The 15,724-nt window shown below is 36.3% G+C and overlaps 1 protein-coding gene across 2 annotated transcripts; it reads left to right on the top strand.

The window, feature by feature from the left end:
- The first annotated feature begins 1,689 nt into the window (after nucleotides 1-1,689).
- On the top strand, nucleotides 1,690-15,465 carry LOC127837464 (mitoguardin-like). 2 transcript variants are annotated; one of them, XM_052364591.1, is made up of 14 exons: nucleotides 1,690-1,792; nucleotides 2,559-2,675; nucleotides 3,023-3,160; nucleotides 4,040-4,216; nucleotides 4,749-4,840; nucleotides 5,534-5,752; nucleotides 6,607-6,719; nucleotides 8,012-8,084; nucleotides 9,352-9,438; nucleotides 10,589-10,687; nucleotides 12,651-12,785; nucleotides 13,415-13,468; nucleotides 13,864-13,980; nucleotides 14,466-15,465. In XM_052364591.1, exons 2-14 carry the CDS (start codon nucleotides 2,585-2,587, stop codon nucleotides 14,610-14,612), a joined length of 1,542 nt encoding a protein of 513 aa, XP_052220551.1. In that variant the 5' UTR covers nucleotides 1,690-1,792; nucleotides 2,559-2,584; the 3' UTR covers nucleotides 14,613-15,465. The 2 variants fall into 2 exon arrangements, with proteins under 2 accessions (XP_052220551.1, XP_052220552.1); XM_052364592.1 differs by having other exon boundaries at nucleotides 1,723-1,752.
- The last annotated feature ends 259 nt before the right edge of the window (nucleotides 15,466-15,724 follow it).

Here is a 15,724-nt window from a genome sequence, read left to right as displayed (position 1 = left end):
ACTAGTTTTACTCTCTCGTTTTGACAATTGAAAGTCGCCCACACGCGGAGAGGATATTAGAGGCTTTTCTGACGCGTATGCATCCTATTGTTTAACGGGTGATACTACATTTTTCCTAACCAGATTGCTTACAAGCACTGTTAAACGATGGTCGTACATTTGGGTTATGCTATTCAAACCTTTTGTATAATATTCAATACAAGTATACATGTCACCGGTAAAAATAGAATTCGAAACTGGAATACACGCGTCTTTATGCATGTGCGGTACGGACAATCGGTCACACTTTTTCAACTTGTTTATTGTGGAATAGATTTCGTACGCAGATCGCTATACTATCTAGCTGAACTCTTTCAACATACAAATGTCTTGCTTAGGTGGTGTCAAAGTGGAAACGTTGCATAAAAGCCATTGTGCGACCATCTCGTGCTTTTATCGCGAGAATAACTCCCTAAATCTTGCATAGAAAACGAAGTTCATATTCGCGACCTGGTTAAAAGGTCTTTTCTAAACGCGTAACAGTGTGTCCGTTCACGTGCATGGTGTGCAAGATGCAATCTTTGAAAACATAACCTTCGAACTCGTCCTTCGCATGAGACGTTTTACCGAAAAGTGTACTAGATGCTTTACAATTCGTACTAAAAGACCTCTGGGACAGGCCGGGGCGTCTTCGAAGTCTCCACTACTTAGAACTTACTTGGTACCTTGTGAGCTCTGACTTTAGTCACTTTATGGATGAATGATTTAATTCTGCCATATCGCCCCTCAAACCACTTAATACGTCAGGGCAAAATGACTGAAATCTGCCACCATGATACCTACCTACCCAACTATTTTTTTAACAATTCAAGTGCATCGTTAATCAATCAAACAATCAAATTACGTCTCTGTATTATATGTTCGAACAACTGGAGCACGGCCTACCTACGCCACTGGCGCCTCAAGTAACTTAAATGTCCATAATCGGTTGGCTGCCGATATGACGAAAGAGTCGAGCTCTGTCGTATGTTATCGTTACAAAATCATATCAGTCTGTGTTTATTCATATAAAAAAATGGGCAAATCTCGGTAGCCTATTTGGCGTTCAGAGACGATTTCCAGAGAGTAACCTTGATATCCTTTACATAAACAATGGCTTATGCATAACCAGGGACCTATACAAACAGTTTGTATAGGTCCCTGGCATAAACCAATAATTTAACATAATTGTTTGTCAATATTGATTTATATATAAATTTATTTAGATAACAATAAAGCTTAATTCTAGTCTAAAATAGTGACTCATATCATCTAAAACATAGGCTATAACTGCAAACAATAAACTCGAAAATGATTGTTAAAAGTTAGAAAACAGCTTCTAAGTATTCACGTGGAACACGCACACGATCTATTGATGTGGAGAGATGAGTGTAAAACAACTGTACCCGCTCTTTATTTCTATGAAATATAATAACTTCACGTTCAACGTTCGGCAAGCATCGTTGTACCAAATGAAGCATCACTATAATTTTCAAATGCGCACATGCAGTAGTAGAATTCGTTTCTACTGTAGGGGGACATGGCTCCAACATTTGATTGGCTGTTGATACAATTTCAAACCTAGGTAAGACATATTCACCTTAAAATTACAAGGGTTCGAGCATTGTGAAACATTCTTTAGGAATTGGGGCCTTTTTAAATGTACCGGTAAGTGGTTCGTAACCATGTTTAATAACAACAACAACAACAACACAAACCTCCGATAAATAAAAAGTTAGACCTTCAAACTTTCTATTGTTTTAGCATAAAAAGGGTAAATGGAATTATTCATATGTCTTTAAAATATAATCATTTTTATGGATATTTACACAATATCACTCTTATAATAAATAGTATAAAGATTAATAATAAATCGTAACATAGTTCATACTGGTAGTAAAATCGGATATAATGAATATTCGGATATATATTTAGTATTTTAAAAAGTACACAGTCACTATATCTTGTTATTGATTTGTTTTGACTTGTAGAAATCTTAAGCTTTATCTCTTTCTGTAGCACTGATTTATTTTGTGGTTTAACATCAATCTACAGGGATCAGGCCCGTGTCTTATTACCTTCTTTGACACCCGCCAAATATCGGCCCTTTCGGCTTTCCCCTAGACGATTTTTTCCCCTCTTACAAAGATTTTCCCCAAAACAATGATATATAAAAAAATAATTTTAAACATTTAACTATATATCAGAGAACCTGATCCAGTGTAGAAAATAGACAAATATTTCATAATTAAATTATCCGTTGAATTAAACTTGTTTTAAAAACAGTAAAATATATTAAATTGATTATTTAAGACTCCTTATTTTTCCCCAAAATCAGGCATTTCACGCAATTTTTTTCACCTCAAAAAAAGGCCAGGTCCTTTCCCCAAAATCAGATAAAAGCCCCTGATCTAAAAAATGGAAATGTTTAACTAAGTTGATTCTTTTATTGTTTGTCACCTTTGTACATGTTAAATTTTTCAATTTATCTAAGTATGTGGCAAACTCACTCCATATTACAGTTTGCATTATTGTTGTAGACCAAATGTAAAACCAAAACATAAGGATGGACAAACTGACAGGGATATTTCCTGCTTTACCACAGCTTGCATCCGTCTCTCAGAGAACTAAATTAATCACGGTTGGAATTACAGCTGGTATGACACTTGAGTATAAACATACATATTTTGCTGAAAAAGTAGCAAATCTTATGCTGCAAACTTGTGTAGCTCAATTTTCATTACCTGTTCATACAATTAAAATGCTGACTGATTCTGCTATATAATGGATTCTGAATACAAATTGTAAAGGTATGTTTTAGACCATTCCAAAATCCAAGGCAGTGGCTCCAGTTTGATTTATAAGTGTTTTTGTCATGTGTCCAAATTCAACCATTAGTCACATGTTATTAAAGATGGACCTTATAGTTTTGATTTAGTTTTTACTGATATTTCGCTTTGTTAAGATTTTAAATAAATTATTAACTTTTCATTTCCTTTTTTAGGCTTTTCATTTCTATGGCTGTTAACTTCCTTATTGCGTCGACAACGTGCTAAGTCTAGCAAGAAAAGCACAGGGGCTCACAATAAGCAAAGGAACCGTAGTGGAAGAATACCACTTACTGCTACAAGCCCTAATGGAGGTGAATATACTTCTCATAATCAATGACAATAATGTAAGGTCTTCAAATGGTGCAAAAAGTTACTTACTGTGAAATTTTTATGTAAAATTGTTACAGAACTTAATTTCTACTATCAAATCCAAGAGCTATTTGAAGTCATAACAAAGCAATTTTGACTTGTTTTTTACCATGTTTAATTTGTCATCAAATATTATTTTGATATAACGATATATCTTTAAAAAAAGATAACTAAAGCCTTTTAACATTCCAGTAAAAATTGCAATATCTTAAAATAACTAATGTAATTATGAAAATCTCTTAGACACTTTTCCATGTATTTTGTGTTCTTATCAAAACTTTGAAGCAGACCTATCTTTTGATATTGTAAAGATAACTATTGTTGTTTACATATTTTGTGCAAGGGGGTGGGGGGGGAATAAAAAGTGTGTAGCCAGAAATAGACTTGAACCTGGGAACTTCCACTTACCAAGCAAGTGCTCTATCAAGTCAGCTAACGGGGCTGTCTACACAGTTTATAACCAACCTCACTTAAGTTCGGAACTGTGACATTCTCTCTTACCAAATTGGAATTCCTCCTTGAATTTGAGTCACATGGAACAGTTTATAACTGATCCTGATAAACCCACAGGCATGTTCCATGGAGAACTGAAGTGAATTGGTCCCACATTAGACGCCATTGTCGCTGTGTGCAGCAAGACTGGTACTCAAACCCGGGACTTCGGTCCTGCTTAAAAGGCAAGTGCTAAGCGGGCCTCTTACACAGCAACTCACTTATCCCACTTAGGTTTGGTCAGTGACACATGTTAAATTCCAAATTGTTCATCGTTGCATAATAGGACAAAGGCTTGATTAAATCTATTAATACATTTCCGTTGTTAGAGCTCCCCTACAGAAGTCGCAGTCCCAGCTCCCTTAGATCCCTTCTTAGAGAGAAGTCCCTGTCTGGGTCGACTGCAAGTCTAGGGGCAGTCTCCACCAGCACCACATCAACCATCATACATCCAACATCTACTGTGGATACTACTGATATGACTCCACTGCAGTTGTGTGACCTGGGTAAGTCTGATTTTGAAAATCAGTAGTCAAATGACCAACTGCTTGAATCTTTTAGTTGAAGCTGGAATTCAGATTTGTAGTCAGATATTGACAAACAAGTACAGCTTGTTTTTATTTACAAATTAATAGTTCCTTCTAAGTAAGCTTTTTGGGGAGGCAGATTTTTTGCTGGAGTCAAAAAGGGATAAGAACTTAATGCCTGCTTAAAAAAAACGTGATTCTGCTTCAGTTAAAAACACTGTCATTTATCAGTATTTTAAACCATTTTTTCAGCAGAATTAAAGCCAAACTGAATATTTGATCCTTGTTCTAGGAAAACTTGGCTAATGCAGATGCAGTCCAATAATTAGGAACAACACTTTGTTCCTAAACTGAGTTTTCATTTAGAGGAGACTTACATTAAACAAAAATACTATAAATGTAGAAAGTTTCATCCCCAATTAACCTGTGCGGACTGTGACACACATGCATTAAGCCCATTTTTCCCTGAACAAGACTCATTTGTAAGGCCACACTATATCCTCTGTTTTAGGCCTTGAGACCTTGAGCCAGGCTGTCAGCTACTGGGAAGACGCTGTGATGAAGATGGGCTACCTTGATGACAATCCTGTACCTGCAATTACTGTGAGCAGACCTTTTGACAATTTTCTCAACTGAATGAAAGTATTAAAAATATTATAGACAAAGAGTGAACAAATGGTGGCTAAAGTCATTACATAGACATAAGTCTTTCACTGAGTAAATGCAAGCCATTTTTGTTAGAAATTCCATTTGTATCATTTAAGTGACTGTTTGTGTGTATTGATGTACCAAATTTTCATGTCAATTAATTAAATAGACACAAATACAATGTACCTTTCATATTTGTAGATATTGGTTACATAGAGCCTATTTTTTGCTTGAATGATTGTGTCTTTGTTTGTTTGTATATATTTAGCAAATACTCATGAGCATACATTTTATAAATACACATTTCTTGAATATTTATAGGTATTGGGTACAAAAGAGCCTATTTCTTGCATTAAACTTTTCAGCTCATAAGCAAATTTAAAACAGCTATATGCATTCAGCATAAAACCAGAACAGCCCGCAAGAAACTTCCAGGCTGTTCAGGTTTTAAGCTGTATGCTGCTCATCAATGCGTTAAGGTTGGATATGAAGCCCTTAAATTTGAATCTATTAAGAAAGGTCTTTGATTTAATTTGATTTTCTAATTGACTACAAACACGTCAAAATGTGTATCTAAGTGGTAAAGAGTTAAGATTTTATTTGAACTGTGAGTTCTTATTCTACTATTCAAACAAAATGTTCCCCCAGGATCCAGACACAGCGTCGCTTCAACATCGTCTAGAGCACCTGCTGGAGATGGCGTACCACATGCAGGACTCGTACGAGCGGGACGTGGTGCGGGCCACAGACCACATGGTGTTTGACACCGCATTGGCAGCATTCACGGAGGCAGAGAATGCAGCGAGGTCTCGCACCATGAGTATGGGATCTTCCTCAGATCTGGAGTCATTTGTGTCAGCAACTGACGTAAGTGTTCTAACCAGTATTTTAGCCTTGTTCTGGGAAAACGGGGCTTAGTGCATGTATGTAAGGTATTTTCCTATATTTTCCTGTGTAATCCACGCAGGCTCATCAGGGACTGCACTTTCTGTTCAAACTGGATTTTCGTTCAAAAGGAACCTCCTTTAAACCAAAGATTCCATTAAAGCGGAAAGTGTTGTCCCTGATAAGCCTTTGCACACATGCATTCAGTCCAGTTTTCTCAGAGTTGTTCTTTTATTAGTCTGAAATCATCAAGAGTAGCAGTTTGATTGAGCTTTCCTGAATTCTTATATAAATACTTGAGGCCAAGACAATTTCACAAGCATGCTGTTAAAAACTGAGAATCTAATCAAATCTGAATATAGATTTTCAAAGGCAGGACTGTTTGACTTGTGCTACTTTAAGCAACTGGTTCTGTAGTTTAAAAGGTGGCTGAATTTTAATGCTCTCCAGGGAATGGGAGGCATTAAGCATTGTGCTAGTCCATCTGTATGTATGTCAGTATGTGTCTTTGTCTCTAAACCTGTGTTTTCAAATCATCTTTACCTTCTGGGAGGATCTTCTTGAAACTTTCTTAGTTGAATACCCTTAATTTGTAGATGATCCCAAAGTTAGGAATTGAGGTTGTGGCAATTTTTGAAGGAATAATGGAATTGTTTTTTTCCCCCATTATATATAAAAGTCACAAAATTGTGTGTTTTCAACTCAGCTATAACTTCTTTGTTAACTCTTCAAACCTTTAACACTTTCACAGCTGCAATTACCCTAATGGTTACATGTGTAAATAGTTAGGAGTCCTTGGATGCTCCTCTCTTAGGCATGTTGTTCATTTTTTGTAGCTTGCAGATTTGTCTGACCTGGACCAGCACAGGGAGCTGTTCAAGAATCTGTACCTGTATGAGTCTGGACTTATGGAGCTGAAGTATGGGTCTGTGCCGTGTAGAACACTCAGGTCAGTAACTTGTACCTGTATGAGTCTGGACTTATGGAACTGAAGTATGGGTCTGTGACGTGTAGAACACTCAGGTCAGTAACCTGTACCTGTCTGATTCTGGACTTATGGAGCTGAAGTATGGGTCTATGCCATGTAGAACACTCAGGTCAGTAACCTGTACCTGTATGAGTCTGGACTTATGGAGGTGAAGTATGGGTCTGTGTCGTGTAGAACACTCAGATCAGTAACTGTGACAACCAGTATAATGACATGTACCTGTATGAGTCTGGACTTATGGAGCTGAAGTATGGGTCCGTGCCGTGTAGAACACTCAGGTTAGTAATTGTGACGACCAATATAATGGCATGTATGTGATTTACATCTGGGTTCAATGTAGTATATAGAACAGTATGTGCATTTAGTAATTATTTTGACATGTTATATTTTAGTCTTGCTCTGAGGAAACATGGTTTAATGCATGTGCGTAAAAGTGTTATCACAAAGTAGCCTGTGCAGTTAGAATAGGCTTATCAGGGACAGCACTTTCCCATTAAACAGGATTTGCAGTTAAAAAGAGTCTCTCTTTAAATGAACAATACCATAAAAGTGGATAGTTGTCTCTGATAAGCCTTTGTATACTGCACATTCTAACTTGAAAACACTTATGCACATGCATTTAAACCCGTTTTCGTAGAGCAGGGCTCCTTTATTGTATAATGGATACACAAATGAGTATTTGATATGTCCCAGTCTGGCAAATGTGAAGAACAGAGAATAGCTGATGTAAAAGAGAATTACATGTGATATAAATAAAGTAAAATATTATATTGAAAGGTTTATCCTATAAACATCAGGTAAAGACTGATGACAAACAAAAACAAATCAATATTGGCCGTGCTCTGTAAAAAGAAGGTTTAATCCATGTGCGTAAAGTGTCGTCCCAGATTAGCCTGTGCAGTCCACACAGGCCTATCAGGGAAGACACTTTACCCTTGTATGATATTTTCTGTTTAAAGAAAGTCTCTTCTTAGCAAAAATTCAGTTTAGGCTTAAAGTGTTGTCCCTGTCTGGCCCGTGCGGACTGCACAGGCTAATCTGGGTTGACACTTTACGCACATGCATTAAACCCCCTTTTTACAGAGCACGGCCCATATTGATTTCATGATCAATAATAGACTGAATGTAAGCTGACATCGTGGTTGCTGATGCTTGCTCTTAAACATTTTGTCCCTTCGAAAACTGGTAATCAATCAAATGAAAAATACTGTTTAATGAAGCAACTATTAGTGAAGACTGTTGTGTCATTGCAGATCAGAGATGACCCAGTGCATGTCTGATACAGAATTTTTAGCCAAACTGCATTGCATTCGGCTTGCCATGAATGTAAGTATTTAAATTATAATGGATACATTTACAGATCAAACTGCTTAGTTTTGAGGTCAGATTATTAGTTCTGCACACTCAATTGATTATATATTAAAGTGTTTTTTTCTTATTTTCCTCCATCTATCCGCCAATAATTTAGCCAAATGGATCTCAGAAGTTTAATGTTATGTAAATTTCATTTGATGGCATTATCTAACACTTTTGCTAAACATATTTATTCACTTACATTAATTAACTTATGTTAGGATGGAGATTTTGTGCTGAAATTTTGTGTTGGTATTTAACATGCTGAATTTGCTGACAATTTGTTCAATGTCACTAAGAATATGTAAAGAATTTCCGATCAATAACTTAAGTTTGGATCAATGTATTTTTCTGTAATTGTGTGTAGATAGGTTACATGCAGATATATGTTGGGATCGCATTTGGAACCAATGTGGTCAAGGTCTTTGTTACAAAAAAATATTAAAACGGTTTCAACTCATTTACTTGAGTTTGGATGGAGTTATTATGCTTTTATTGTGTCTGTATGTAGCGTACTTGCAGACCGAGGTTGGAATTGCATTTTGGGTCAGTTGGGTCTGGGTCACTGTGACTTAAAATAGAAGTATTGTTTGTGCTCAATAACTTAAGTCTAGAGGGAGGTTTCGTGCTGTAACCAGGTGTAGGTACATGTAGCTTATATGCTGACATTGATTGCTAAATTAATTTTATTTACATACTCATTTATTTGGCAAATTTTTGAAAATCTTATTTCTCAATTGGCGTAATCACATTTCTTGGTAAAACATTTAAAATATGGTGTTTTGGCAGGGTCACATTTATTTGTTTAGTTTATTAATATTCATCTTTTTGTTTCCATGCACTATACAACTGCTATATATATATTAAATATCAAATTTGTCTGTGTGGTCAGTATATAAGGTGACTGACATTAAGCTATCAAAATGAAGGAATACATGTATTTGAGCATGCAATCTTGGGACAGCCCTGATAAGACTTGAAGTAAAGACTGAAGAATACTTTTGACTCTTTTTTGTCTTTAAAAGAGGATTTAATGAATGTTATGTGTTATTTACTAATATTTATTTTCTTTATTTGATATTTGCATAATTGACCAGAGTATATTTGCAATTTTGAATCTTTATCTATTCCTCATGCTAAAGTATTTCAAAGAATCGGAAATTGCAGATCATGCTCAAAACAGAAATTCAAAACTCCACATTGCCATAAAGTGATTGATGTGTTTATGTATTCCCTTCAGGAAATCTTTTCGGTACAAGAAAACCGAGAATATTTTGCTGATATGGGCAAGAAAATCATCAGCAGCCTTCTTCTGCAGGCAGAAAGAGTAAGTTGCCATGGAAAAAGAGTGGTCAAATCATTTTTTCAAATGATATCTTCATTGAGTTCGAAAGTGGGTCACTTGGGGTCCAAAATTAGGTCACTAGGTAAAATTAAAGGTAAAGCTTGGGAACTGACTAGAAGTCCAAGTTTTGTCCACTTATCATGCTTGCTCATAATATGTTTTCTTATCATATCTGAAGGAAAACAAAATCATCCATTAAAACATGTGGCCGTCAGGTGTTGGGGAAAGTTAGTCACATTTGTTTCTCCAATGTTTATGAAATTTGCTTAGAACTTTTTCCTAATGATATCTCAGCCAAGCAAAAAATGGTTCCAGTATGTTTTAAGAGGCCATAGGGCCTTTGCCTTTTGTTTATTCTTTTAAAACGGGGCTTAGTCGGGTTTAGTTTTACCTTTTTCCATATTACTCGATTTCGAGGACAAGTTCCAACTTGACAGGGAAGAATGTCATTGTACACAACTTATGCGGGGTTAGTGATTAGATGTGTAAGCGGCCTGGTTAGCTCACTCGCCAAATGAGCGGGAGGTCCTGGGTTCAAGTCCTGGACTGGATACACACTTATCACCACCTGGCAACATGTACATTATGTTGATAGCCAAGTATACATGATGTTGGCAGAGGTGTTTTGATAGAAGTGTTGATATTCCCTCTGACCTCATGGAATCGTTTGTACATTTAACGAATAACAGTTACAAACAAAATACCAGCAATTTTAATCATTGTTTTATTTATATAAAAAAATTGTGATTGTGATGTTTTTCCAAACAAATTTACAATTCAGGAAATACAAAATTTAATTAATGATAGTTTTGACTAACAATGCATTTTGGCTACAGAAATACCTCACTTTGATTAAATGTTGCCTTGAACAACTTTCTGGGAAAACTCGGCTAAAATACATGTGTGAAATCTGCACAGGCCAATCAGGGACAACACATTCCACTCTTATATTTTTTGTTTAAAGGAAGCCTCTTCTAAACTAAAATCCAGCCAAAGTGGAAAGTGTCATCTCTTTTAAGCCCAGATTGCACTGGCTAATATGGGACAACTCTTAGCACATGCAGTTAGCCCAGTCTTCCCAGAACAGGGCTCTCTTTAATATAATGCAAACAGTTTCCTATGACTCTTATAGGATACAGATGATTTTGTTATGGCGTATTCGTCGATGCTGGACTTTGTGAACAATCCAGATAACTGGACCAAAATGGAGGAAGAACTAAAGGGTAGAGGGGTATGTGATTTGTTTGAAGAACTCAAGGGTAGAGGGGTATGTGATGTGTTTGTATCTCAAGGGTAGAGGGGTATGTGATGTGTTTGTACTACTCAAGGGTAGAGGGGTATGTGATGTGTTTGTACTACTCAAGGGTAGAGGGGTATGTGATTTGTTTGAAGAACTCAATGGTAGAGGGGTATGTGATTTGTTTGAAGAACTCAAGGGTAGAGGGGTATGTGATGTGTTTGTACTACTCAAGGGTAGAGGGGTATGTGATGTGTTTGAAGAACTCAAGGGTAGAGGGGTATGTGATGTGTTTGTACTACTCAAGGGTAGAGGGGTATGTGATGTGTTTGAAGAACTCAAGGGTAGAGGGGTATGTGATGTGTTTGAAGAACTCAAGGGTAGAGGGGTATGTGATGTGTTTGAAGAATTCAAGGGTAGAGGGGTATGTGATGTGTTTGAAGAACTCAAGGGTAGAGGGGTATGTGATGTGTTTGTACTACTCAAGGGTAGAGGGGTATGTGATGTGTTTGTACTACTCAATGGTAGAGGGGTATGTGATGTGTTTGAAGAACTCAAGGGTAGAGGGGTATGTGATGTGTTTGTACTACTCAAGGGTAGAGGGGTATGTGATGTGTTTGTACCTCAAAGGAATAGGGGTATGTAATGTGTTTGTACCTCAAGGGAAGAGGGGTATGTGATGTGTTTGAGGAAAAACTCAAGGGTAGAGGGGTATGTGATGTGTTTGTGCCACTAAGACGGGTCTGTTATAGCCCAATCACAACTGACTGGCCGCCATATTACAGTCGAAACAATAAGGTTTGGAAATCGCTGATAGTCATACTTAGAATGCCAATGTTTTTTCTCTTAAAGAAATCATAGCACCGTAAGCCATGTTGATGTTGATTTGCAATCTGTTGTTTTCCCATGTACCCGGTGCTCTCCCCATGTTCTTAGGGCTTTCATGCCTTATAATTGAACCTTATGTGCTACAAAGTGCACTTTTATCTCCAATATCTCTGCAATGTATTTAGTCATTAGATTACAAGTACATTTGTATATATGCTTTAAACACTTATCTTTATAAAAAAAACAATAATGCTACATGATGAAGTTAATTAATTTGACATAATAAACAAATAATTGTATCACAATGAAAACAGTAAAAACATGGAGGATTCCAAATAATTTGACAAATCTATAATTTAGTCTACCTTAGACTTATCAGTGGAGGGAAATAATTGGAAAACCAAGGTCCCTTATTACAAATCATCAAAACATTTATGTTGAAAGTGTTTGTAATTCATATTGCTGCTTCAAGGCTAAAATCAAAATGTTAGGAAAAATGAAAGAATTAACAGGTCACACACAAAACAAAAATATGTTATGGTATTCAAGCCAAGATCATCTCATGATAATAGCAGAAATATTGGCTTAAAAATAAGAAGTAAAGTAAATATTTTAGATGGGAAACTTACACAGTTTGTGGTTTGTTGTGTTTGATCTAAATAATGCGCCTAGTATCTTATATATGTAACAAGTCAAAACAAAGTATAAGTATGGAATTTTCCTTGTTACTGAAAAGTGTCTTTACCCGGTAAAGATGTATCTGTATAAATAAGATTTTAAATGTGTTAAGTTCTTTCACTAAACAAAATGGGTGAAAGAATTTCTTTAAATGAATGGTACTTATTTAAACAAATGTATGCCTGGTATATCATACTATATTAAATGCAAAACATATAATTATATTCACATTCACTATCTTTGAAGGATGCCACCACTTTTGAGGTGTTACAGTATTATATACTTTTGCTTGCAGGTTAAGCAATTCACATTCTATGATGTTGTGTTGGACTTTATTCTGATTGCAGGTTAAGACCTTCACATTCTATGACATGGTGTTGGACTTTATTCTGATTGCAGGGTAAGACCTTCACATTCTATGACATGGTGTTGGACTTTATTCTGATTGCAGGTTAAGACCTTCACATTCTATGATGTTGTGTTGGACTTCATTCTTATGGACGCCTTTGATGACCTGGAGAACCCTCCCTCCACTGTGACAGCTGTTGTCAATAACCGCTGGCTGTCAAATGGTTTCAAAGAAACGGTACACAAAGGCTGTTTATACATGTAAACATGTACTTTGTTCATCTTTAATATTGCTCTAATGCTTGTCAACATATGGGCGGCGTTCTGGGAATTCTGTGCTTATTGCACATGCGTAAAGTGTCCTCCCAGATTAGCCTGAGCAGTCTGCACAGGCTAATCAGGGATTCAATTGTCGGCCTTAACTGGATTTTCGTTTGAAAGAGACTTCAAGTAAAAAAAATCTATAAAAGCAGAACGTGTTGTCCCAGATTAACCTGTGCAAACTCCATACTAATGCTAATTTGGCACGATACTGCACACATGCATTAAGCCCTGAATTCCCAGAATTAGGCTCATATGTTCTCTCCTGAAGCAGCTAAATGCATATGGTCAAGTATCGCCCAGGGATAGCCTGTGCAGGCTTATATGGACGATTTTTTCCACTTTTTGGTATTTTCTCTTCTTATCAAAGATCCACTTATGGCGGAAAGTGTCGTATCTGATTAGTTTGTGCAGACTGATCAGGCTTAAAGTGTCGTATCTGATTAGTTTGTGCAGACTGATCAGGCTTATCTGGAATAACACTTTATTTGCATTAAGCCCAGTCTTCCCAGAACAGGGCTTAATACTCTCCCTTTGTGACTTCAGGCCCTGTCGACAGCAGTGTGGTCAGTATTGAAAGCCAAGCGGAGATTGCTCAAGGTATGTGAGTGTTCTGAGTCTATGAAACTTGCAAACTCATTCCTGTTTATAATGTGCACACTTATGTTGAACACTATAGAATCTAGTTCTTTGTACCTAATGTATAACTATACTTTTGTAAAATTACACAGCTTAAATTAAAAAATAACTAATAAGTCATACTGTTGAATATCAAACATTGTGAACTTCATGTGTATTTAAAATACTAATAAGTATTATGTAAATTTTCCTCCATTTCAAGACATTGTTATATTATATAAACTTTAGCGGAATTCTTCATATTTAAATCTTGTATAAAGTTTCCAAACATTCACGACATATTAATATTGGGATATAGAGTTTGGTAAAACCAAATTTTGGTTACCATGGTAGCAGTATCAAGCCTATATTTTCAGTTTTCTGATGGGTTTATCAGCCGTTTCTACAACATCTCTGAGTCTGTAAGCCCAGTCCTAGCATGGGGATTCTTGGGACCAGATTCCAAAATGAAAGACCTCTGTTATTATTTCAAGGTAATTCAAATGCTTAATTCCACATCAGTGTAAATTATCCTTCATATATTATACGCATTGTTCTAGGAGGCATTTAGGCGTTGACATGCAACAGTTATGTTCGTCTAGGCTTAATGCAGGTGCATTATACAAAGTGGTCCAAGATGAGCATGTGCAGTCTGCATAGGCTAATAAGGGACAACACAAGTGGATTTTCCTTGAGAAGAGACTTATATATACCATAAAAGTGGAGAGTGTCGTCCCTGATTTACTTGTGTGGACTGCTCAGGCTAATCTGCGACGACACTTTAGGCACATGCATTAAGACCAAAAGAAAATAACTGTCGCATGTTAGTGCATCACTGCATTTTTGAGTGTTCACAACATATCCATGTTCAGGTAATCTTCATGCTAATTCACTGCTTTATAAAAAATATGCAAGATTATTTGTGTGCCCATTTTCATGACAATATGTCATCAATAAATGATTGAGTACCTATTTTCAGGACGTAGTCCTGGGCCTAATACGGGACATGTTCAGTTTCGAGAAGGCCCGCTATACATCCCTTGAGGCGCTATCCAGTGACATCTTGTTGCTAGCAACCACTCGTATGGACCAAGCCCTTAGCAAACTCAGTGCAGACCCCAGGTGATATTTAACCGTTAATGGGGTGTAGGACCTTAAATTTTATATTAAGGAGAACTCAAGTTTTTTATGGAAGCAGTGGTCTGCAAGTGATCTTCGAGCGTTGTTATTTTCTAGTGTGGTTTTATTAAATTGACAAGTGTTCGTTTCTTTGAGAAAGAAGCTGTAATGTGATATTCCATTGTTGTTGTTTGCAAGGGTCTTTAAATAAACAGGTGGCATGTTTTTGTATCTATGTATACGAAAACGTGTGATATTTAGTTTTTCTCAGTGTTTTATTACTTTAAAATGTACATTGACAATTCATGTGTGGTCGTTTCTATGGAAGCGAACAACTCAACTGATTTTAGTTTTTGTCATCTAAGGTCTTTTAATGAACATGATCTATTGGTTGGTCCCACACAAGTGGGGTTGAAGGGCAGCTGTACTTGATTTCAAAAGAAGAAACTTAGCTGTTTTTATACTGCATAATATGTTAAATACCTACCTTATTGCTAATGTATACTAGTATGTTAATTAAAAGAAGTGTCAAAAAGTGTGTATAGTTTCAAGTTGGTGTTATAAAAACTTAAAAACCACAGCAGAGATTAACAAGACATCTATTATGTGTGTGAATGTCGTCATAAACGACATAGAAGTGCTTTTAATAGTGTGTTTACTATTATTATATTTAATCTTGATTTGCATGCATTTGATATAGAAACGTATCATTCGTTCATATATTTACAGTTATTATACTAGTGTTTACAGTGAATATATTATGTTACACGAAAAATAAGACAATGACACCCAACTGTACAAGAATGTTTGTTTTTAATCAGGGTAATGTGAAGTCGTGAAATAAAATATATATAAAGGTTGTTCACCTTGAATGTTTTTCAACTGTCTACAAAGCGTTTTCGAACCGTATATAATATGTCACGTAGATGCTGAGGAAAGCACGAAGTTAATGTCCGGTATAACTCACCAATACGCACCTGACGTTACAGTGACGTATATGATCTCTATTGGCATTAATCACAAGCCTGACTTGTTTCGTATCCTCTCTCAGTGTTGCTCGTGCCCTTGTTATCCCCGCCAAAAAATATAGTAATTGGTCCCGTCGGTCTGTCCGTCCGA

Source organism: Dreissena polymorpha, chromosome 7, assembly GCF_020536995.1.
Source record: "Dreissena polymorpha isolate Duluth1 chromosome 7, UMN_Dpol_1.0, whole genome shotgun sequence".
Taxonomy (NCBI): domain Eukaryota; kingdom Metazoa; phylum Mollusca; class Bivalvia; order Myida; family Dreissenidae; genus Dreissena; species Dreissena polymorpha.
Note: the sequence above shows the minus strand (reverse complement) of the source record. Positions and strands in the feature narration are given on the sequence as shown.